At 29.4% G+C, this 25,628-nt stretch overlaps 7 protein-coding genes across 7 annotated transcripts; 5 read left to right on the forward strand and 2 right to left on the reverse strand.

Moving 5' to 3' along the window:
• Positions 1 to 1,967: 1,967 nt before the first annotated feature.
• On the forward strand, positions 1,968 to 4,112 carry MSC6 (Msc6p; the record flags this gene model as incomplete). Its single annotated transcript, XM_064858918.1, has 1 exon — positions 1,968 to 4,112. One exon carries the CDS (start codon positions 1,968 to 1,970, stop codon positions 4,110 to 4,112), a length of 2,145 nt encoding a protein of 714 aa, XP_064714134.1.
• Positions 4,113 to 4,755: 643 nt separating this feature from the next.
• Positions 4,756 to 7,509, forward strand: SOG2 (Sog2p; the record flags this gene model as incomplete). The annotated part of the gene is made up of 1 exon (XM_064858919.1): positions 4,756 to 7,509. The coding sequence occupies one exon, from the start codon at positions 4,756 to 4,758 to the stop codon at positions 7,507 to 7,509; it is 2,754 nt and encodes a 917-aa protein (XP_064714135.1).
• A 422-nt stretch (positions 7,510 to 7,931) lies between these two features.
• TFB6 (TFIIH complex subunit TFB6) lies at positions 7,932 to 8,969 on the reverse strand (the record flags this gene model as incomplete). The annotated part of the gene is made up of 1 exon (XM_064858920.1): positions 7,932 to 8,969. The coding sequence occupies one exon, from the start codon at positions 8,967 to 8,969 to the stop codon at positions 7,932 to 7,934; it is 1,038 nt and encodes a 345-aa protein (XP_064714136.1).
• A 1,069-nt stretch (positions 8,970 to 10,038) lies between these two features.
• Positions 10,039 to 11,673, forward strand: MEK1 (serine/threonine protein kinase MEK1; the record flags this gene model as incomplete). Its single annotated transcript, XM_064858921.1, has 1 exon — positions 10,039 to 11,673. One exon carries the CDS (start codon positions 10,039 to 10,041, stop codon positions 11,671 to 11,673), a length of 1,635 nt encoding a protein of 544 aa, XP_064714137.1.
• Positions 11,674 to 13,482: 1,809 nt separating this feature from the next.
• Positions 13,483 to 16,614, reverse strand: CIN1 (Cin1p; the record flags this gene model as incomplete). Its single annotated transcript, XM_064858922.1, has 1 exon — positions 13,483 to 16,614. One exon carries the CDS (start codon positions 16,612 to 16,614, stop codon positions 13,483 to 13,485), a length of 3,132 nt encoding a protein of 1,043 aa, XP_064714138.1.
• Positions 16,615 to 19,002: 2,388 nt separating this feature from the next.
• Positions 19,003 to 20,799, forward strand: PUT4 (proline permease PUT4; the record flags this gene model as incomplete). Its single annotated transcript, XM_064858923.1, has 1 exon — positions 19,003 to 20,799. The coding sequence occupies one exon, from the start codon at positions 19,003 to 19,005 to the stop codon at positions 20,797 to 20,799; it is 1,797 nt and encodes a 598-aa protein (XP_064714139.1).
• An 847-nt stretch (positions 20,800 to 21,646) lies between these two features.
• On the forward strand, positions 21,647 to 23,155 carry PYK2 (pyruvate kinase PYK2; the record flags this gene model as incomplete). The annotated part of the gene is made up of 1 exon (XM_064858924.1): positions 21,647 to 23,155. The coding sequence occupies one exon, from the start codon at positions 21,647 to 21,649 to the stop codon at positions 23,153 to 23,155; it is 1,509 nt and encodes a 502-aa protein (XP_064714140.1).
• Positions 23,156 to 25,628: the final 2,473 nt, after the last annotated feature.

Here is a 25,628-nt window from a genome sequence, read left to right on the forward strand (position 1 = left end):
TTGTATAAGTGTAGAAGATCAAATAAGAAAATAATATATTGATTTATATTTGTTTAGAATATCATTTAAGATTCTCTAGTGTATTTATATATATATATATGTGTGTGTGTGTGTGTGTATGCATATATGTATATGTATGCGGAAATAATTAAAATAAGATCCGGATTTGACAAGATATACTACTAGTATGCTTTATTCTTGCTCATCTACTTTAACAAATCTCGAAAAAAAGAAAAGAGGGGAGGGAAAAAAAATAAAACAAAAGAAGTGATTTAAACCCTATTCAAATCTACAATAAAATATTAAACCGAATAGAAGAGTAGTAATAAATAACTAAGAGATGAGAATATAGAAGATAGCTAAAACAATGCATTGAGATCAAAATAAATCAACTATAATAAAGTGGTTCCCGTGCTAGACAAAAGACAATCAAAAAAGAAAAAAAAGAAGAAAAAAAAAAAAGAAATTGCTACTCAAAATAATATTGGAAGGCTCAAGAAAGACAATAGTCGTTTGCGAACAATCACGGTAATAATAATAGTGATAAAATAATAGTGATAATAGTAGCAATGAAAAATAAAAATAGCAATAGTAACAGCAATACGATGGATATACTAATAAAAACATGGTAATGTGCTTAAAATCCAACGTTTTAAGTGCAGTGTGCGAATATTTTGTTTCTGTGATGTTTGTGATGTATTATTTCCCTCTCTCCCTTCCTTTGCTCTTGTAAAAAAGGAAAAGGAAAAAAGGAATCCTAACGGTGGGATTTCCACCGGCACCAACAGCCAGTTTTGTGGTTTGTGAAAGAAAGAAAAGAAAGGCGATATTTGTTAGCGCTAAATGCGAAACATAGGCAGCCGTTTTAATTTTCTTTATTTTTTGCTTTTGTTTTTTTTTTTTTTTTCTTCTTTTTTTTTAGCACAAGGGGGCAGAGAAATGAGGGAAATGAGAAAATGGGGCAAAGGAAAAAAGTTTCCTAATATCGTAATATCTAATCAAATAGGTAAAAAATAAAAATAAATGAAAAAAAAAAGAAATAACAGAAATCATAGTTATTATTAGAGAATACTAATATATAGTGGATAAGATTTGTATGTAGTGTGATCACTATATCTACTGAAAATATGTTTGGATATTTTTCTTGTATATGTGATATTGTATGAACTATTCTGAGATAATATTAAAACGTCGTGTTAAAAGCTAGAAAAAAATAAAAAGAAAAAGAAAATCACAATAATTGCTTTCTTTCTTCCATTATATCTTTCTTTGTCGGGCTCGTCTTCCAATCACCATGGTGTATACTACTGTATTTGACTACTGTATGTGATTGTTACAGAAGAGGCAAATTACAAGGCAAGACTGATAAGGCTTAGATTTCACAAAGAAACCTTTGGACACTTGTTTTAATTTAAGTTACTTGTTTTTTTTTTCATTTGCATGGAGGCGAAGATGATGGCAAGATGTTACAAATGACGGTAAATGATCTGTTCTTCTCTCCTTCTTCCTTTTGATCCTCATAATATTCATCTTGAGTAATCTGGTCTCACATTAACAAGTATCATTTAGTATATCACAGAAGTTACCCTCTTATCCTTTTCCTTGTTTGTTTGTTTGTTTGTTTTTTAGATTCCGCTGGGGCTTTTTGGGAGTCATTTTTGCGGAAAGAAAATATTCCGCTGGTAACCGGGTAATCTATTTTTTTTTTTTTCTGATTATGGAGGGAACAGGAAAAAGGAGTGGGGGGAGGAAAAAAAATAATAGAAAACTGGATTAACAAATAACAAATGTTTTTAAAGGATAGTTGGTTTGGAAATCTTGCATTAAAGGGAAACTTTACTCGTCAATATGGGTTTAAGTTAACTATTCTATATCTATACTTAAAGATATCCTCTTAATATCATCGCGAATTCTTTTTTTTTTTTTATTTTGTTTACATATATGTATAAGAAAAAAAAAATTAGAATATGTTGAATGCCAATAGATATATTGGATTTAGATATTTGAAAGGGAATTCTTCATTAATCTCTTCTACAAGATTCTATAGTACATCCTTAAAAAGTCAGATAAATGAACATGTAAATAATAACAACGATATTAATGATAATAATGATAGTAATGATAATAGACGTAGATATAATCGTGGTGGATTCAATAAACAAATACTACAATTAAATGAACAATTATCTCAAAGATTGAGTCAGTCAAAAAACTTATCAGAATCATATCAAATCTTTAACGATCTGATATTGCATTTTGAATCTAAATATAATAAATCACACATGGTTAACAATGGACATTCCATCTTCAATAATACAAGATATTTGAATACAACATTGACCAGATTATTTAAACAATCTCTATTACAAGCAGAACCACAGGTTGATCCATACCAATTGCTAAACGATTACTGCCTCCATCATTTGGCTCGTCCTAACCACTTTTTCACACTGATGAAGCAGTACTTGATAGAGAAAAGGTATCAAGACGTTCTAAGTCTGTGGGTTAAATATTTGGACTCTTTACCAACTTTCAGGATCGATCAATTTCTCTATATCCATAAAGGGATCCAAACATATACAATAATTGCATATTTGTCACTGAACAGTACACAATTTACACCAGATTTGAAATATTTATTAACTTTTTTAAATATTCAAGATATCGATATTGTGGACCTGTATGAAAGAATCAAGCTATCTAACTTTATTACTGGCACTGGTGATAACGCTAATCAATTCATTTGGACCAATTTCGATTCTCTTTTAAAACAGTACTTACATCTCCACTCTAAAGCCTTCCAAAAAAGAATCAAGGATTCCATTAATGTCTCGGAGCTGGAGTCCATGTATAAGATTTATGAACGCTATGTGGCAGGAGACGACACAAAACCTAACGTGGACATATTAATAGCATTCGTCAAAAGATTTATATCATTGGATTCTGCTCCTTTAGCAATGAGAGTATTCGATACTTTTAAAGAAAGAATGATTGATCCTCAAGAAAGACTATCTCTTAATAATCAATTATTGTACATTGTTTCTCGATTAGGTGGTGGTAGAAACAGTACCACAAAGAGACAAATGATTCAAGCTGTTTGGAACACATATTTCAAGATGGAATATTTTCAAAAACCAATTCCAATCGAGTCCTACTGTTCCCTTTTCGAATCTCTGACTGATGCAAAGGAATTCAAAGTACTTGAAAATATATGGGATCATGAATTACCAGCCAGTGTGAAATCAGACCATACAATCAAGCAATGCTATTTATCGTGTTTCTTGAAGGATAAAAAACAAGAAATGACATATGAGAATATGGTTAAAAGATTGAAAGAGGAATCAGTGGTTCAGTATCCAAAATTAATCAAAACCATATTATTAAATATTATATTGGATCCCAAGACAAAGAAGGAGCAATATATTGAGGCATGGGATAAGTATAAGCAAGCCATTGAAAATAAGATTGATTCTGATTTTGTGGCCATTGATATCTTATCAAACTACCGTTACTCTATAAACAAAGATGACTTCAATTTTATGCAAGCTTTGAATAATGATAAACATAGCCAACATAAACCATTAGTCATTGAAAGTTTTATTACTATGATACCTACTATTCACCCAATACGTAAAATGTATCATCAACTAAAGCGATACGAAAATGATCCAAGTATCATCAGAATGTTTATCGACGCAGAGTTTAAGAAGAATTCAGGTGATGTAAAGGTAGCAGACTCCATAGTTAAGGATTATATTTTTAATGCTACTTCAGAATTAAGAGATTATACTCAGTTAAATTTGGAGGAAAAATTAAAAATTAAGTTGATATTAGATTGTATAATCACCAATTGTTCACGTAATAACGCTAAAGAAGATATCGATATGATATTGAAATATATAATCATTGCAAATCAGTGGTCTATAACATTACAAAATTCAACAATCTATCAAGTGATTAGACGTCTGAAGAAACTGAAAGTTACAAAATTACCAGCTACTACGCAACAAAATGTGAGAGACTTCTTAAAACTCATAACGAGTAAAAAAATTAGATTCAAATTGAATGACGAGGATATGAAGAGATTTAAACAAATGGGGTTATTACAATGAGAACTAATATAGTTGACTTCTCTTCCTTTCTTTTCTCTCTCTTTCTTCTTTTTTTTCTTTGTTTTTAGTAGATATACTGTATGTTTCTGATGGACTACCTTGATTTATTTCTGCATTTAACATACACAACTACATGTAAATAGCTATTCTATCTCCAAATAGATGTTAAATAAAGATAATTATTATTATAGTAAATATTGATTTTTTCCCATTTCATTTGAAATGCATGTCATGCCTTCTTGTTTTTTTTACCTTCTATAAATGGTGGTGGTGGTAGTAGTAGTAGTAACTCAACTACATTGTATATGTTGTATAAGTTATTAGAGGAAATTTGACAGAAAAAATTATTTCTGCTTTTTTTTTTTCCTTTTTTTATTTCGATTTTGGAAAATTTAACTTTTTAATTCAAGATCAGTTAAATAAGTAAATAAACACACTGAAAAGAATATATGCAGAGTATGGAAGTGTGTGATTTCTAAAGACTGCTTAATTTAAAGATAGAGGATGTTGTGATCAATAACATATCAGACTCAGCATCCTAATATTATTAACAATTTCCTATTGTCATCATTCCGCCTATTTTATCCTCTTTTTTTTTCTTTTGCAGTAACTTTTATATTATTATTCCAGTTTGTTTTCTACAATGGACCCTAATATATCACTATCAATCAAAGATATCATTCGGAAAGAACTCAGTAAAGAAAATTCAAATGGATCAAATAGTGTTAAATTGGTTAATTTAAAAATTTCAACTTTATCTGAATCTACTCTATCTTTATTGTCCAATGTGGAAAGATTATCGTTACGAAAAAATCAGTTGTCCAGTTTGCCTGAAGGATTTATTAATTTAAAAAAGCTAAGATATTTGGATTTAAAGGGTAACGAGTTCAGAGAGATACCTTCTGTATTATATGAAATGCCTAATTTGGAGATATTAGATATGTCACAAAATAAAATAAAGTTATTGCAACAACAGGATGTGAATTTATTTAAATATTGGAACAAAAATCTTAAAATATTATCATTAAAAAATAATAGAATTCAATCTGTTAGTAATCTATTATATTTGACCAAATTAGAAAACTTATCTGTATTGGATGTAGATGGGAATTATATTCCAAAAGAGGAATTGGATATGGTATTGTCAATGTCCCAACAAAATAGTAATAGTAATAATATTTATTTGCCACCAGAAGAAATCTGGATGTCTGCTCTAAGGAAATATGCAAGTTCTATCATGGGCGCAAATTCTAATAACACACAGTCTTTTTCAAATAAGAATAACAACAACACTAATAGTAATAAAACTAAAATAATATCGAAAAGAATGGGTTTTATCAATGTGGATACGTCAACATTAAACCCTACTGATAAATTGAAAGATACCGAAACAGACCCAACTAATAATATTATGATACCTTCATCTATGAATGGAGGTATTGATCTTTATAATCATTCTAAATATAATGATTATTTTAAAAGACTATCTATTCTTCCTGAAGAATGTTCTGTTAATGAGACACATAAAGCATCACATGCAGAAATAGTAGTATGTTGTAGAAAACTGTTATTCAGTTTTACCGAATGCCAACAGTCTATCAGAAAGATTGCATCATTTTGTAAAGATAAAGCTATTGCAGTCAATGTGGTTTCTTTATTATATTCAGTCAGATCACATATTGACCATCTATTAGAATTATTAGAGGAAGCAGAAAACGAAACTAATTTTAACGATCAAGAGATGATTAAACTATGTATCACAATTTTGACCAATTTTAAGCAATTAGTGGGTAATTTAAGGAAAAATTTTAATATATTTTTTTTGGGAGATGATTTATGTTTTATTAGGATGTTTTATATGACACTGTTATGTTCTTATAATGAGATATATAATGCATGGTGTTTCATTAGTAATACTGCTGATTTGGAGGCACATCAAAGATTACAGCAGCAGCAACAAATAGGTATAAAATCTGTATCAACTTTACCAAGAAAACAGACTCTAAAGAAAAATGATTCATCGGCAAGTTTATTTGCATCATCTCACAATAGTGGTATTACATCTTTATCATCAAAAACAGATATTAGTGGAACCTCTTCGGGTCATACCATCGAAAATATTATCCAAAAGCCCAGGATGAGAAGTAACACATTACAAAGTAAAGCTCTTCATAGCCATCCGATAGATACAACTCGATCCTTTTCTAATTTAACCAATTTGAGTGGCAGTATCAATAATACTAACAGTGATAACAGTGATAACAATAATAGCAATAATAATAATACACCGATGTCAACAAGTACTCATGATCATGCAAGTCATCCTTCTGGTAATATTACTACATATGGTCAGTCATCATTAAGTGGTTCAAGTACAATCTCAGGGAATTTATCTGCTTCTTTAATTAATGTTAATGAAAATAGTTTTACTACTAGTGTACGTAATACTGTAGCTGATCACAAAAACAAAGTTATAAGGTCACCAATGATACTGACGTCGCAGGCTACATCAGGTCAATTGTATTCTCGGTCTGAAGATGTTAACACACTTACAAGTGGTTCTATTGAAATGTCGAGGTCACACTCAGCTGCTAGTAATACAAATATCAATAGTAATAGTAGTGGTACTAGTGTTGTTACGAGCGAGAATGATAATAAATCCAGTCTAATGAATAAGGGTGTCGAAACTAATATGTTAGACAAAATAGATCAAAAAGTTGATGAGGCATCCGAAGCACAAAAAAATGTTGATACTCAATTATATCAAATTTTGACAAACGTCATCAAAATGGTAAGTGTAGTTTATAATCAACTAACTGGTGAAATCTCTAAGATTGCTGTCGCTAGTACAAGTGGTCAGAAAATACTCACAGAGTCGTTGTCATCAAAGATCAAAGATTTGACTGATACTTGTTGGCAAGCTATGGAATTATCAAAGTCTCTGAATGATCGATTAAAATTATTATTATCTCCGGATCCTAATATTACCGAGAAATATTTGAGTACTGCAGAAAAATTGAAAACATGGGAAAAGATTAATGCATTTTTAAAATCAATTATTTCTATACTTGGTAATACAAAGGAAATTATGAGTGATTTACCTTCGCTAAATGAAATTAGGCCGAATTTAGCCTCTCTGGCAAAGATTACTAAAGACGTCACAGTGATTTTAGACTTATCTTCATATAAAAGTGTTACTGTAACTGCTGCTCAAATGCAAAAGCAACAGCAATTACAGCAACAGCAACAACAACAATATCAACATACTGCACAACAACAAAGGCAGTTACCATATCAGTATCAACAACAAATAACTAGTAATATACATGTGCCACTGTCGACTCCTCAACCAAATATGCAGAATCCATTTGACAATATTGATACCACGAAGGAGTAAGTGTAAAAATATGATAATCGTTATATAATATATATAATTCTATCATGTGTAACGAGTTTAATGGACAATGACATATAACAATAGATAAAAAATCATTGATTAACTTAGGTATTTTATTTTAGTATAATATTATATACTAGATAATTGTTTGAACCCTATTGTATGATATGCTTCCACAATAAATTTTCTTATGAGTTTGTATTAAAATACAAATATATATATATATATATATATTATATGTTTACATATACAATTTTATGATGGAGATAACACAATATGCAAAATGGAGAGAATACAACAGGTAACAATAGAATACCATAACTATGGATACAAATAAAAATAAGAAAAAAATAAGATAAATGGAATGGTTTTAAAAAAACGCAGGGATGGAGAGGAGGAAGGAAGAAAATGATGAATCATGTTTAACAAAGGTCTAAACTTGTTTCATATATTTTACTCAATTCATAATGGAAGCCATGGATATTTAAATGTTCGAAAAATAGTGGTAATCTAACTCTTGACCTTTCCGCGATACCAACAAATCTTACTATATCTGTTCTATTCAATTTTATGGAATTATTATTACTTCCTGTTATTAGTTTGGCAAAAATTTTATCTAAGATAAAGAAAAGTTTAAAAAGTTTTGATATGGTATCATTATCCTCCACTTCAATCTCAAATTTTTCTATATAATCTATAACATCATCAGCAATCTTAATCACATATGAACTTTGACCAAAATCAAAGATTGATTTATTTTTCAAAGGTTTGTTGTTAGGATCATTCATTAAATCTAAATTTATAGCATCATCACTTACTAACGAATTAGAATCATTAGTAGCATCTCCCATTTCCTGCAACAAAAAATCTGTACTTGATGTATTATCAATTGAATACCATATAAAATCTAACAAGGATTTTATATCCTTTAATAGTTCAGATAATTTTTTGTAACCATTTTCATTATTTAATCCTCTAGATTGTACAAATTTTCTCTGAATATCCATGAATCTTTGATCTACATAAGAGACAAATTTAGATTGTTGTGTCATTGATAAACGCCTACCACGTTGTGTGGTTACAGATGATGATTTATTCTGTAATAGAGTGGATGATGAGAATGGTGAGGTGACATTTATAGAAGGTTTAAAATCCTCAACGTTATCAAACATAGGTGAGGAAGTTGTATTCAAGGAATATTCGTTTTCACCAGCAATAGTAACGTCTTCTGCGTCATTAATAGATCTTTTCATTCTTAAGCATGCAGGCATAGGCTCATTCATGTTATCTAGATTGATTCTTGAGGGTACGGTACTTGGAGGCAGACTTTCGTCAAAGGTAGGATTCAAATCTAAATCCTCAATTTCCTTTTCATCTAATTCGTTAACATTGTCTAGATTTAATTGTTCATTTGCCTTTGCATGTAATGGAGTCTTTGGATCTTCTGATATATCTTCCATTGTAAAAGTGTATTAAATTGGTATTTTTTTTTTGTTCTTTGATTTACACACTTGGTCAGTGAATTATATGTAGTAGTTGTTATATATTGTTTTTTGATAAAATATATGTTAAAATAAAGAAAAGAAAAAGGTCTCTTGATTAAAATTAAACGATCAATAGGTCAAAAAATAAATAATGGAATAATTTATCTTGATGATCTAGTGTATTTGTTTTTTTATATGTTAAATATATATATACAGATGGTTCATCGAAAAATCGCATTGATCCCTATTTTTCTTTACATTCTCCTCATTTTCTCACCGCATTTTTTTTCTGTTTTTTTTCCCAATTATTTTCTAAAAAAATATCATTTTCTTGTTAGGGTTTTATACAATTGTCTACACATTTTTTCTTTTTTTAAATAGGGTATAATTTTTTTTCTGTTTTTTTTTGTTTTTCCCCTTCTGGTATAATAAAATTGTGTATACTACTTAATTTTACCATATATATGGTATTACCATGTGTGTATAATAAGATGCTTGTAACATATTGTACTATATGTCGGATCCCAAGACCACTGAAGTAATTTAGATTCTAACTAGAGTCAGTTACATATATCTTAAATGGTTGTTTCGGTTAATAATGGTTTATGAAAGTCTTTTGTAGATATTGGGGGGAATAAAATACATCTTGATATTCTTGTTATGTATCTAATATATATGTGTTCAGTGGATGATCATTAAGTATAGACCACAGGGTTCAGTGAATATGGTAGTATTATAAACATTAATAGGAAGGTTTTAAATAAAGATTTAAAATATAAGCATTTTTTTCTCATTTTATATGTGAGTATAAAATATATACAATTAATGAAATGTAAATCATGTGCTTAGTTTTTTTTTATGAAGTTTAGCCGCCCAAGTTGGATTTCAAATATATATAAAGGGGAAGGAGAGTGAAGATATAATCAAATATTGTTTTCTTAGCGCCTAGTTTGATTTATTTTTTGTTATACATTTTTAACAAAATAGAGAGACAGAAAAGAACGTACACGTTTATACAAGGGATAAGTCGGTACTAAGAGAGGATATGGAACGCACATTAGGATATTTAGAAATTATAGATAATGGTGTAGATACTGCATCAGGGTTTGAGGTTACTAGTGAAGATTTAAAATGTGAAATAGATGGATATCTGGCATTGAGAAAACACTCTATGATCAAAATAGGTCGTCATAGAAAGGAATGTCAATTGGTTCTTTTGGATCCATCTATTTCTAGTGTCCATGCAATTGTTTGGGTGACACTTTTTGATGAGGAGGCTACACCAATGTTTTATATTAAAGATGTATCTTTAAATGGAATTCAAATTAATGGTTTTTCTTTAAAAAAAGGCAATACATATCTTCTTCAAGATAATGATATTATTAATATATGGAGTGATAACAACAATAATAACAACAAAAGTTCAAAGATTTTATCAGAACAAGATTATTGTAGACCATTATTTAAATTTATTTCTCGTAGGTCACAAAGCTTAAGCTCTAGTGGATTGGATATTTATGAAAAATTAAATATATCAAAAAGAATTGGTGATTGGGAAATTGGAACGAAAGTAATTGGGAATGGGACCTTTGGGCACGTTTTAGTGTGTTATAGAGATCGGAACTGCAACAATATAGCTTTAAGTACAACTTCTATTCAACGGAAAACACGTAGATTTAAAAAGACAGAATATGCAGTAAAAATCATTAAAGTCAAACTAAATAAAATAGATAAAGAAGCTAAAATTTTATTAACCTTAAAACATCCAAATATTATCAAAGTTCATAGAACTTTTGATGATCTTAATGGAAACCTATATATTTTCCAAGATTTAATACCAGGAGGAGATCTATTTTCATATTTGGCTAAAGGGTCGTGCTTATCCTCGATTCCTGAATCAGAAGCTTTATTGATCGTTTTCCAGATTTTGCAAGCTCTAAGATATTTGCATAGTAAAGGAATTGTACACAGAGATCTGAAGTTAGATAATATATTATTGTGCTCTCCAGAACCGTGTACAAGGATTATTTTGGCTGATTTTGGCATAGCAAAACATTTGACCTCAGACTTGAAAAGAATGCATACAATTGTTGGAACACCAGAATATTGTGCACCTGAAGTTGGTTTTAAAGCTGATAGACAAATTTATCAAAACTTTTCACGTGTTGCCACTATCGATAATGATCATGCTGGTTACGATGAAAAGTGTGATCTGTGGTCCTTAGGTGTAATTACTCATATAATGGTAAGTGGTATATCTCCATTTTATGGGGATGGTACAGAAAAGTGCATTATTAAGAATACAAAGAATGGTCGATTGAATTTTACAACATCACATTGGCGAAAAGTATCAGCTACTGCCAAAGATTTTGTAAGGGCATTATTGACTGTAGATGTAGAAAAAAGATTGGATAGTGTTGCAGCGCTGGATCATTCTTGGGTTTCAAAGCATATAGATCAATTAAACCAAATATATGAGAAAAGATTATTGAAGACGGAGACAAACCAAGAAATAGAGGAGGTTTCCAAACATAACAAAGAATCTTTGAATATACTTGACAATGATCATTGGAAGAAAAAACTTCCTAAAGGTTCTTCTAACCACATCGTAAAAAAAGTCTTTAAACCAAAATTTTCTACTAAGAAATTAAATAATAATAAAATACAGCTGTTTAGATAGAAAGAGATGGGCAGTTAATAATTCAACCTAAATTGGCATTGTTATATTGGATTATCATTGTTATATGAAGTATAATATATGCTTTAAGTACAAGTTTCCTTAATGATTTTTTGATATCAATATAATGAGATTGTTAAGTCTTGCTGGATAAGCTTGAAGTAAATAAAAAAATAAGGCATAAAAAGGAATATTCATTAACGATGGTTTAGTATTAATAGATATAATAGTTGATAAACTGGTTTAAGGCAAATATTTTAAAAAGAAGGTTAAAATAATATATATATATTCACAGTCGTAGGTGTAATTATTTCAAATATTTTGTGATATATTTATTGAAATTGAAGCTTCCATTAAATTAAAATTTTTATTTTTGATATTGAATGTAGTGGTTTTACATGTTATATATGAAATAAGTATACTTGTTAATCTTTGCAGATCTTGTTGAAGCATTGGGTTTGACAAGATATATTCTCGCTATTTGAAAATCATATCATTGATCATCTCTTAATGGAAATGTGGGCGTAAAATGTTTGATATGAACCACACATATGATAAAAGAACACCTTTTGTTGGATATGTTTCAGTGCTATAAAAGCAGTTTATCAAATTACATTTAAAAAAATAAAAACATATTATTTATTTGTGTAGTTAGTTATGTGATATTATGTTATTGGATTTTTTCAATTGAACAGAATAATATACCAAAGTGCTGGAAAAACCTGGTTATTGCTTAGAAGATTTTTATTTTAAAAAAAGTTTATAAAATCATGTGGTCTACTAATTGATCCAGTAGTTATTTTTTCTTTTAAAAATTAACTGTGTTTAAGATATGATGTAGAATTTTTGGAGTTTTGGATCGTTTTATAATGCGGGATGAGGTACAGTTAGTCTAAACAATGTTAATTCAATCTTTGAATTCATACATAAATTCTATTATTATGAAATTAAAAATTTACTGAAATCATTTAATGATCATCTTATTATTAAACAAAAGTCCCTATTTTAAATTGAAGTAGTGATGCGTTTTTAGATTGTCTATCTGAGATTGTCATAAAACTGTAATTACTAATTAAGGTATATTACATGAGATATCATGATTCATTAACAGTCATTTCAGTAAAGAAAGATTTTAGTATGAAGAAATTAAGAAAGAAAACTTCATTTAGGATAAAGAAGAAATTTGCAGATAATAAATTAGACATAATAATTATTATTAAATTGATTCTTTCTTACAGTAACTAAATTAAAAATCGTCGAAATTACCAAGTAGCGATGGATAATATGATTTCAAATCAAAAGATAAACCTAGATATGATTGAATTGATTTATACAATCACGTCAGAATAACTCGGGATTTTTTAGATTATCCGATTTGTCATAGAATCTCATAAACATATTTTACAATAATTAGCCATTAATTATGAAGTTTTTTAAAGATACACTCCTTTTCTGTATATCAAAGAAATTTCCTAATCTAATTGGCAATGAATTAACTCAAATTAACAAATGTATATTTGAATTTAGTATGAATAGGATAATGTATATTTTCAAGGAATTTTGTAGAAATATTGCTATTAATGACGTCGAATAAGATATGTAAATATTGGAAAACCGACAAAAATCACTGCAGATATATAACTTAGCAGAAGGTAACATAGAAATTAGTAGTAGATTGTTTGAAAAGATTGGCCAAAAGGCGATTAAAGTTAATAAAGCTGGATCGTAACAACAAATTCTCCATGGAAACATATAATGCGTGCGTATATAACTAGAATAGAATCAAAAACATGATTATTTAAAAAATACTATTTATAAATATAGCTTATGAATATCTAAAAATGCTGTATTCTTATAATTTTTGATAAAAACATTGATATATTTTATATGTTCAAATGCATTGAATTCCAATAATATACTAACAAGACACTCAATACTGTTTCTTTGTAACGTGGTTAGTTCTGTTTTTAATATATTGTTATTGTTGTTCTTGTTAATTGTTTTTACCAAAAATTCAATTAAGGTATTGATGTATGTATAATTGTTATGAATGACATTGGAATTATTCCAAGCGATAGCTAGAGCCGGTAGAATTTGTAGTATCGCACCAAGCAGTGGTTTGTGTTTTAATAATGCAATGTTAAATAATTTGGCATAGACACCTTGCCAATTAAATCCCTCATATCCGCAAGCAATTCTTGAGCACCAAATTCTTTCCAAGAATTTTAGACCGTATATCGTATACTTGATTAAAGATTTGTCTTTTTTAATATCTTGCGCAGAAGGAATACTTATAATAATGTCATTAAGTGTTTTTTTTTGAGTATCTGGCGTTAATTGTTCGTACCATTTTATAAAATCGTTGATCCCATCCATCAAATCTTCTTCCGTAGAACGTAATGCGCCAGCATAGGTAGAATAATGTCTCCAGAATGTTCGTGATATTGAATTATTGTTGAGCCCTAATTGTAAGTTGAATATTCTTATATTTGGAGAATTTGATTTTGTATATTGAGAAAATAGTTTTAATGATAAATAATTTTTCACAATGTTTGTAAGAATGTCAATGCATTGGTCCTTTACATTCTTGGATGGTTCTGCTGCAAGATACAATATGGTTGGAAGCAATCTTGTTTTGATATCATTCTCACAGAATTGAGGATACCATTTAGATACAAATTGACAAGCACTTTCTCTTGTAAATCTGCCAACATCACCTTGTTCTGTGATAGTGTGGTCATTTAAAAATTCAATGATTATATCCATATAAGTCTTATCCTCAAGAAATTTTTTAAAGGCACTCTTATTTTGTGTCAAAGTTGAAAGTAATAAAGATTTTGAGTTACATGATAATACTTCTTTGTGCACATGTAAATATTTTAAGAACTTATTTTTTGGCAAAAACGGGAAAGATGAACATATTAAAGGTTTATTATACTTTAAAAACTTAACATATTTGTACCAAAAATCATCAAGAGTATCCTTATTTGAGAAGTAATAGGTGTCGTCATTTGTACTTAGGATTTCTACAGTATTGTTGGTTACCAATTTAAATGAATCAAACCAGGGACTATCTTCTGTAATATCTTCCATCACTCTATAAAATAATGATACCTTTTCCGGTGTGAAAAATTTTGGAGTATTGTTAAGGAGTTTGTAATGATAATATTTTAGAAACGATAATAACTTGAAAATATCGTTTTTATGAGAAGAAAAAAAACAGGTTTTTGTTAATTCAAAGTCTATCATTAATGAATCTGGGTTAATGAAATCGATTCTGTTATCCAATATATTTAATTCAATAATAAAGTATAACAATTTATTATATGTTAATTCGTTTGTGACGGTATTATGTTTTGTATATTTTTGAATCATTTCTATTAGCGGATATTCACAAAATTGTTTATGAAATTGACATAGACTGTGTATTGAAAGTGTTACAATATCTAAATCGAAATTTTCTACTATATTATGTTCAAAGATCCATTTAACTATATGGTTGAAAATATTTTGACTATGTGGAGATTCATCCTTTTTAAATATTTCATATAGCAATTTTAAATTATTTGTGTATGAGTCATGCAGACTATGAATAGGCAGTTGAATTAAATTCATTATTGTTGCACTGTTTAAAACTAATCTACCGTGTTTACCCAATAATTCTTGCAACGTTGCATTGGATGATTTTCTAATTAAAAAATCTCTATCAAATAAAGTAGTGGGTAAAAGAAACTTTAATAAATCACAGATAACTGAATTTGGTAGACTTGAATATCTGGAACATGACCAAATAATGAAATTGGCTGCATCTTTAACTTGTGATCCTTTAATGACATTCCCAATATGCATTTGTTGGAATCTATATGCAAACGGTAAAATTTCACCGGTAATAATTAATAGCATATGAGGTAGAAATTTTATAATGATCTTAGAGCATTCTGCAATTATGAGTAGATATGAATGCAACATATTTATATCTATTACATCCATTGGGATCGATGTTATTAGAGTTAATATGGAATGGATTATTTCCTCAATACATCGGATTGCCTCTGTATCCCCATCGAAATCATTAATCATTCTTCTTAAAAGTTTACTATATGAATGAGCTAGCATAAACCTTACCTCAGTGTAATTAGTATCTAAATGTTTGAAATACCAATCCATGATATCAGTTACAATAGACCAATTCTCTTTCCAACATTGTAAAAGAAATAGTTTCGGTAAGATTTTCAAAATTAATAACTGTGAATTTTCCAGATCCTTAACGTTCACGTTTAGACACAATTGAGTAATTTTGTTTAGATTATCATTTGAATCATGGATTAAAAAATTACTGGTAGACTCGATTAATTGAGTCTTTAGATAGTAATTTAAAGTTTCGAGATCATTATTACGCAGTAGTTCATTGTCTATCTTTTCACAAAAAAGAGCGTAATTTTTTTGGTATAAAATGGCATGAATCTGTGTCACAATGTGGTTTAACACTTGATTTGATTTAAAATTATAAGTCAGCTGCCAAATGTATTTATCAGTAGAAATATTAAAGGGAGATAGAATGACGATTCGACACCAGGAGAGTAAAAAAAACTGTGTTTCCCATGGGATATCGGTTTTTAACAAAGTTATTATTGAATTTAAATAAGTTATATCAGTTGATAGATATTTATTGACAATTTTATTAGAGCAAATTTTAGTCAAATTGTAAAAAAATTTCGATTGAATGAAATGTATTTTAGATAATTGAATATTAGGATCATCTATGGCCAAAATAAAGCTTTTATTAATGTTTGATATGAATTCATTTAAATAGGGTTTCAGTATACTTGGGTCATTTTGGAAATGGTTGATTGCTATTATTGTTTTATGTAGAAGACCGTCATTTGGATTTTTGACACCCTTTCTAATAAGTTGCAAATTATATTCGATATTGTTGTTATCCATTCAAATATTGAACGGTTTCAGTTAGAGAGGAGAAATAGTTTGCAAAAATAAATAAATAAATAAGGAAATATGTATGTGTGTGTGTGTTTATTTGTATATATATATCTATCAGAATAAATAAAATTACTTTAATCTGATGGTGATGATCAGGGAACTTCTTTTGAACATTCTCGTGACCTGTGTGTATTTGCAAGTATATCTTAATGGCAGGATGAGGGATAGAAAAGTAAGTCTAGCAACAGGAAATTTGAAGAGAAAAAATAAGAACATAACCTAATTATTTTGCAAGAATGAAAAAAGTTTTGAGAAGTGGAGATTGTAAAACCCTAAAGGTTTTTTTGTAAGAAAATCGAAATTTGCAAAAAAAAAGAAAAGAAAAAAATAAATTATATTGATAAAAAAAAAATTATATCGGGTACACGATACGGAGTTTTATTTTGGATGCACCTCTGGCATCTGTAAAATGTACCAAGCTGTTGATTGAAACCCTTCTGCCCTGCCTTAAGAACAAAGTCTTGTGAATTAACAACTTGAGTACATCAGGTCGAAAAAAAAATTAGTTTAGATTTTTCCAACTGTTATCAATTATTTGATGTCAAAGGTCTTGTGGAATATATCATGGAATCATCAATTTACACAGGTCTCATATATATATATATAGAAAAAGATAGGTTGTATTCAAGCAAAATACTAGTAATGATAATGACATGTTCCTTATATATATATATATAAGTCCATAAAAACATCATTCAAAGTACTTAGTGATAATTAGAAAATTTTATTTCATATCTTCTATCTTGAAGTATGACGGTATTGAGCATTTAGCAACCAAGTGAAAAGAGGAAAATTGGGCTAAATAGTAAATGATTGTAAACGTTAACATCCATTAACTAGTTTTAACAAAGTAGGGTTTGGATAAAATTCTCAAAACTTTGTATTAGGGACACTTATTGCTTTTTTTTTTTCTTGTCATTTTTTGTCTGTCCACAAGACTGTTTGTCTGATAAACCAAAGTTAAAATCAACAGAGGAGAACAAACCACACCGAATGACGTTTTTTTGTCTCGAACTTTACTGAAAAGGAACGTTGATTCATTCTTTTTTTCCCCTTCCTCTTCCCCGAGAGACTGCAAAAACAAAAAAACAAAAAACAAAATAAATCAACGTTTCTTTTAGGGGGGATTAATAAAACAAAGCATCACAAAAAAAAATAAAAAAACAATTGAGTAGAACAATATGCTAAACAATAGAACATGTGGAATAAAATAAAGCGCCACTTGGATTTTCTCCTGGTTTTTTTGTTTTGCTAAGAAGATGATTCTTTCGAGTGGCTGCTGTAATTCCCATTTAGGAAATATCTGGAGGTTTATCGAAACGGTATTGTTGTCTGTATTACAAATAAATTAGACCAAATATTCTATTGTTCAGTAATTTTGTCGAGACTGTTTCTTTTGTTAATTGGTGGATTCAAGATTAAAATAGAGAAAAACATAAACTTTACTAGTTTTATTAAAAGTGCTGGACTAGTAATTGACTTTGACTTTAACTTTCAGCTTAATTGAGTTTCACTATTATTCAATTTCAAGAAATGAGGTCCACGGTATATCAGAAAAATCCAAGGTAACTTTTGTGTCTGTGTTTATCATATGTTATTTACTGTTTGAATGTGATACCATTGGTTCTTTTTTCCTTTATATAGTATAAAGACAAAAAAAAACATTTACAACCTTTGTTACTAACGTTTTTCTTTGTATCTTCCATTTTGTTCTTATCTTCTTTGTTTTTTTTCTTTATTCTTCCTTGTTTGTTTACTTGTTTATTGATTTATTTTATTAAGATCATGTTCACAATACTAATGGAGTTATAAATTGTTTTATACCCCTTTTTTAGTAGGTGGAGATAATGATATCATTAATTACCTTTAATTCTTTGGTATGCCTTAATTAACTTGATCAGCAAACATATGTATGTTTTTATATGTCTATGTATACATATATATACATATATATATGTCTGTGTGTGTGTATGTGTGTTTGTGAAACCCCTTTGTAAAGATTACAACCAGTAATGTTATATGATAATTGTTGTAATAACTATTCAATTTACAGTAATTTAATTTCCCTTACCTTGCTTGATTCCCATAAAAGTGACTCTTTTACTTTTTTGTTTTTTTAACTATTGTTGGTTCATGCTTATAGTTTTGTTTTTTTCCTTTGACTAGGTGGTAAGGACTTAAAAACAACAACGTTACTAGTAGCCAAGGTGTCAAATAGCACTTTCAATAAACACTTTTTATTTTCTTTTTTTGAAAAGTATCATATAAACGATTCGAACAAACAATATACATATAACTAATAATATTAATAATAATATTCTTTAACAAGATATTATGACACTGGAAAGTTTTGACAGTTTTACAAGTAGTAATATGACTACAAAACGTAATAATCCTCTCAATGTTGAAAAATCTAATGGAACAGTAGAGGGTTTAGAGGAAAAAATTTTCTTTAAAGATGATAAACATATAAACTTCATCGACATTGAAGCACATCGTTCCACTCAATCTATACCGTTTGATGCAGATGAAATTGAGTTAGTAGAAAGAGAGGGCAAATTACAGCAGGGCTTGAAATCTCGTCATATCCAATTGATTGCCTTAGGTGGGGGTATTGGTACAGGTCTCTTCGTTGGGACAAGTTCTACATTGGCTACGTGTGGTCCTGCAGGTTTGGTCATCTCTTATATCATTATTTCCACAGTCATCTACCCAGTTATGAACGCTTTTGGTGAAATGGTTTGTTATCTACCAGGTAATGGTAATGACTCTGCAGGTTCTGCAGCTTATTTGGTCGGTAAGTATGTTGATTCGTCTCTAGGTTTCGCTACAGCATGGAATTACTATTATTGTTTGATTATTCTTACCGCTGCGGAATGTATTGCAGCCTCGGGTGTTATAGAATATTGGACCACTGCTGTTCCCAAAGGTGTTTGGATTTTGATTTTTTTGTTAGTTATCATTTTATTGAATTGCAGCCCTGTTAAGTATTATGGGGAATCAGAATTCTGGTTTGCTTCAATCAAAGTGTTATGTATCATTGGGTTGATAATTTTGTCCTTTATTCTCTTCTGGGGTGGCGGTCCAAACCACGATCGTGTGGGATTCCGTTATTGGATACATCCTGGTCCGTTTGTCTACCATATTACAACAGGCTCCTTCGGACGATTCTTAGATGTTTATACTGGTATTATTAAAGGTGGTTTTGCATTCATCCTAGGCCCTGAATTAGTCGCTGTGACTTCTTCTGAATGTGAAGATCAAAGAGCAAATATTGCTAAAGCATCAAGAAGATTTGTTTGGAGATTAATGTGTTTTTACGTTCTTGGTGCATTATCCATCTCTGTTATTGTGGCATCTAATGACCCCGTGTTAGAAAATGCATTAGTACAGGGGAAACCAGGTGCTGGATCTTCCCCTTTCGTCATTGGTATTCAAAATTTTGGTATCCAAGTGTTGCCACATATTATCAATTTTTGTATTTTAACTAGTGCGTGGTCAGCAGGTAATGCATTCATGTTTGCAAGTACCAGATCCTTATTGACAATGGCAAAGAATGGACAAGCTCCCCAGATTTTGGGCCATATCAATAGATTTGGTGTCCCATATATGGCTTTAGCTTTATCTAGTGCCATTGGATGCCTGGCATTTTTAAATTCGACTGCTTCCACTGCAGACGTATTCAACTGGTTCTCAAACATTAGTACCATTGCAGGTTTCATTGGTTGGCTATGTTCGTGTATTGCATATATAAGATTTAGAAAGGCAATTGAATACAATGGTCTATTAGAAAGACTGCCATATAGAGGTGCTTTAATGCCATATTCGGTGTATTATTCCCTTTTTGTGGTGGCCTTGGTCATTTTGACTAATGGTTATGCAACTTTCATCCCAAAATATTGGAGAGTGGCAGATTTCATCGCAGCTTATATTAATTTACCTATTTTTATCACACTTTGGTTTGGTCATAAGATATGGACACGTACTTTTTTCAAGAGATGGTGGAAACCTGTAGAAGTCATTGATGTCACTACTGGATTAGAGGAGATAGAAGAAAAAACTAGAGAATTGGATGAGGCGAGAGTTTATCCAACAACCATCTGGGGTAAGATTGTTGACGCCATATTGTGAAAAAACAGAAGACAATAAAGGGACATCTTTGGTGCATCTTTGTTGTTTGTTTGTTTGTTTTGTTCATTTTTATGATTCTTGGCATTTGTTAATATTCTTTTTTTTTTGAATGATTGAGGATGTTACTTAATTTCATTCTTTATATTCTTTCTTAGGATGATCAAAAGTGTTTCTCCTGTTTATTTTTTGTAATTTATATGTCTTTGCACCTGATAGGAGCACATGTATAGTGACAATATTCATTGTTTGTATTGTATTTTAGTAAATGTATTCTAATTTGACTACTAAAGCCTTTTATGATATTCTACTTTAAGATGTTCTTTTTTTTAATATATTATATATCCAAGGTATACAATGTCTATATATAAGACTACTATCTGATACAATCGATATGTCTGTAACACGTATAACAGTTTATTCTCATTCGTGAGACTTGATTTTTCGATTTTTCTGTCTAGGTTTCTGTTTCCAATAGTTACCGATAGTCATCGGAAAGCATTGGATTTCCTCCTTTTCTCTTTTCTCTCGAGACAGTGAAAAATTAAGGATGATTTACGTTTTATGACGAATTATACGATAGAAATTTTCATTAATAGTGGAGTCTGTTGATTGAAACAGAAAATTCATTGTACAAACGAAAAAGTCTCATCTTTCTTCCTCTTTGCAAGTTTCTTCATATGTTGTCAATCTAGTCATTCTTTAGGCGGTTTGACTGGTCTGCTAAATACTTTTTCTTACTGAATTGATGAATTCTATATTGATACATCGATTTCGTACTGTGGTTAGACAACCTAAGTCAAACAGATAGTGTAATCCAAAAATTTTGAAATATAAAAACCTTTATTACATGAAATCAAGATTACAAAGATTGATAAATTTGAAGTACACCCCTAAGTCAAATGATCTTAGAAAGACATCTATTATTGGTACAATTGGTCCAGCTACGAATTCTGTAGAAACTATTACAGAATTGAGGAAGGCTGGTTTGAACATCATTAGAATGAATTTCTCGCATGGTTCATATGAATATCATGAATCTGTGATAAAAAATGCTAGAGCTTCTGAGAAAATCTACCCTGGTAGGGCCTTAGGGATTGCTCTTGACACTAAAGGTCCAGAAATTAGAACTGGTATCACAGTTAATAAAATTGATTATCCAATTAATGCAAATCATGAAATGGTTTTCACTACAGAAGATAAGTTTAAAGAAAAGTGTAATGATAATATCATGTATGTAGATTACAAAAATATTACAAAAGTCATCGAGCCCGGTAAAGAAGTTTTTGTTGACGATGGGACTCTTTGTTTTGAAGTATTGGAAATTATTGATGATTCCAATTTAAGGGTCAGATCGTTGAATTCAGGTAAAATCTCCTCTCACAAGGGTGTCAACTTACCTAGTACAAATATAGATTTACCTGCCTTGTCAGAAAAGGATAAAAAGGACTTGGAGTTTGGGATTAAGCATAATGTTCATATGATATTTGCTTCTTTTATCAGAACTGCCAAAGATGTGGAGATGATTAGAAAAACTTTAGGCGAAAGAGGTAAAGATATTTTGATTATCTCTAAAATTGAAAATCAACAAGGTGTGGATAACTTTGATGAAATTTTGAAAGTTACAGATGGTGTGATGGTGGCAAGAGGTGATCTTGGAATTGAAATACCAGCACCAGAAGTTTTAGCTGTCCAAAAGAAACTAATTGCAAAATGTAATTTGGCTGGAAAACCAGTTATCTGTGCTACTCAAATGTTAGAATCAATGACTTACAATCCAAGACCAACTAGGGCAGAGGTTTCAGATGTTGGAAATGCTATCCTTGATGGAGTCGATTGTGTTATGTTATCAGGTGAAACTGCAAAGGGTATATATCCAGTTGAGGCTGTTAGGACCATGGCTGCTACAGCATTGATTGCAGAAGAGGCTTTTCCCTATATCTCACATTTTGAAGATGTAAGGGATTTAACACCCAAACCTACATGTACAGTGGAAACTATTGCAGTATCTGCTGTCTCTGCTGTTATTGAACAAAATGCAAAAGCAATTATTGTTTTATCCGCTACCGGACGTACAGGTAGACTTGTGTCTAAGTACTCGCCCTTTTGCCCAATTATCATGGTTACCAGAAATCAAAATACTGCAAGAAATGGGCATCTTTATAGAGGTGTATTTCCATTCTATTATGATCAACCTCGTGTTGATGAATGGATTCTTGATGTCCATAAAAGATTACAGTTTGGTATCGAAAAAGCTAAAGAATTTAATATTCTCAAGGAGGGTGATGCTGTGATTACTGTTCAAGGTTTTGCACCAGGTATTGGTCGTTCTAATACGTTACAAGTTTTAAATGTTTGAACAAAAATGAATGATAAACCCCTTTTTTTATTTGCATTCTTATTTATTATTTCTTCTTTGTTTTTTTCCATTGATTTTTTGGATATAGTATGTATATATATGTTTAATTAAGTGAAAACAACATTTTGTGCTTTTTGTTAATATTTCTAACGAATTACTTCTACGTGTAAGAAAAGGGGTGATATTTTTTTGGCAATTTCTATTAGATATTAGTAGGGTTTATAGCTTGGTTTAGATTTAATTATAGATTCTAAACCTAGGTAGCATTGACACTTAAAAAAATATTTGTGTCTAATATAAATTTGAAGGAATGATGAAGTACATAACTTTTGAGAAGAGATATTTTGATACTAATTGAAATTCAAAAATGAATGAAAACAGGAATTGTTATAAAATGATCTGTAGTTAATAGGATATATCTTTCTATTTTATTTTTTCTGATGAAGAGTGGTGAAAACTCTGTTAAAATATTTGAAAGTTTATTGTTGAGGGCAGATATTTCGTAAATTGTGGTTTCTTTTTAGAGTATATTATATGTTTTGAAAAAAAACGATATTGGTCTTTATCATCAGTAGGAAAAAGGTATGTGTTGATGCAAGACCTCCATAGCAAAAATTTATTAAAATTTATTATAAAGATGATATGATAAAATGATACGAACTTATAGTAGGATATTGGTGAGATTATAGGTTTTTAACTTAGCTAAGAGAGAAGGATTTCGTGTTATATTGCATGGTTTTTTCTAGTCTATGTAACTCAGTTGGTAATTGATTTCTCTTTGATATAAACTTTTATAAACTTTTTAGTTATTTACCATTACAATTTTGGACTATTAAAAATAATTCTAATTAAATTTTAACAAAATATATAAACATTGTTATTTTAGAATTCATTTTTTGTATAGTATGTAAGGGATTATCCCATGTAGCATATTAAAATATAGATATTAAGTTTATATAATTACTTATAAATTATAAAGCTGTTGATTCTAACCAAAAAATCAATTATATAATTGTTTTTATTCCTATTATGTTGATACATGTTGAATAAAATTCAATAGATATAAAAGGAATATTAATTTGACAAACCTTCAAATACACTTGCTGTTTGGGTTCAAAGCTGTTCTGATTCTTTTATTTTGAGACTTGTAGATAAACCAATTAATATTGTTAGTTGTAATTCTATTGAGATTGATAAAAGAAAAATTTAATGTGAAATATGTGGAAATAACTCAATTGGCAAAAAGCTGAAATTGCATACAAGAATAAGATAGGGAGTGCAAAGAAACAAATTTCATAATCTTTCTGTAAACATTTTAAGTAATTTTATTATATATAGAAAACATTGGAAAATTCTATTTATAATAAATATATCAGTAACTTTAATTAAAAATGATTACCAGTTTTATTAGCTTTCTAAATATTTTTTTTTTTTTTTGAAAATTATTAGATAGGAAATATGTATCTCAGGATTTCCAATCAAGGTTTCTTTGCTTATTCTTTTTGTGTAAGGAACCTAACTGGAAATCCAGTAGATATGCAATTCCGAGGGTAACATCTGAGTGTCTGGGTGGAGAATTGGTACGGCCATGTGCTCAGTGGCTCGTATAAGGTATTGAATTTGATTGGAGGATTTCCAGGGAGTGAGAATTATATCAGATCTTGTCAAGAGGCCTTTGATTATTGAGAGATATGCCAGGGATAATCATCTTATTTAAATACATCTTAGTACTGATATTAGGAGGCGACTCTTAATATCATACAAGAAGAAAAACAACAAGAAGTAATAATACAACATCAGGTTTATTATTTAGTAATATATAGAGTTTACGTAAGAGTGTTTATACTCATACTAATTGATACGATCCATCCAGTTACATACAACAACTCTTACATTTTGTTGGTAAAAAATTACATTTTGTGATAAATTGACAAACTTCGTGATCAACAAAAAAAAAATATGAGATTTTCAAAATAAACAAATTCAGTTACATCATACTTATGGCTTTTTAAAACATGTTGAAATATAATTATTAGAGCTATGTTTGATAATCTAAATTCATCGTACTAAGTGATTAAAAGTTATGAAAATTTATAGTAAAGAAGATTCAAAGATAAAATGAGTATACTGTATAATATTGTATCTTGTATATTACTTATATAGAAAGAAAAGGACTAAGCAATAAAATAACAATTTATAGTACCACTAACTTCCTACTATAAATAATAATAGAACTTATAATACCACCAATATCCTATTGTAAGTTACATTATCTTATTATATTAGTTTAAAATGAACTCGACTAGAATTTTTGATTCTGAAGCCTTGCGTCAACAAAACAAAATCCTCTAAATGTTGTAAAAATATAGAAATTCAAATATAATACATCTTTATTCTTATTAAAAATATAAAAAGAATATATATATAATTATGTATAATTTAAAAATAGAATAGTCCATAGTATAAAGTTATT

Source organism: Arxiozyma heterogenica, assembly GCF_036370985.1.
Source record: "Arxiozyma heterogenica strain weizmannii chromosome Unknown scaffold_20, whole genome shotgun sequence".
In the NCBI taxonomy this organism is placed as follows: domain Eukaryota; kingdom Fungi; phylum Ascomycota; class Saccharomycetes; order Saccharomycetales; family Saccharomycetaceae; genus Arxiozyma; species Arxiozyma heterogenica.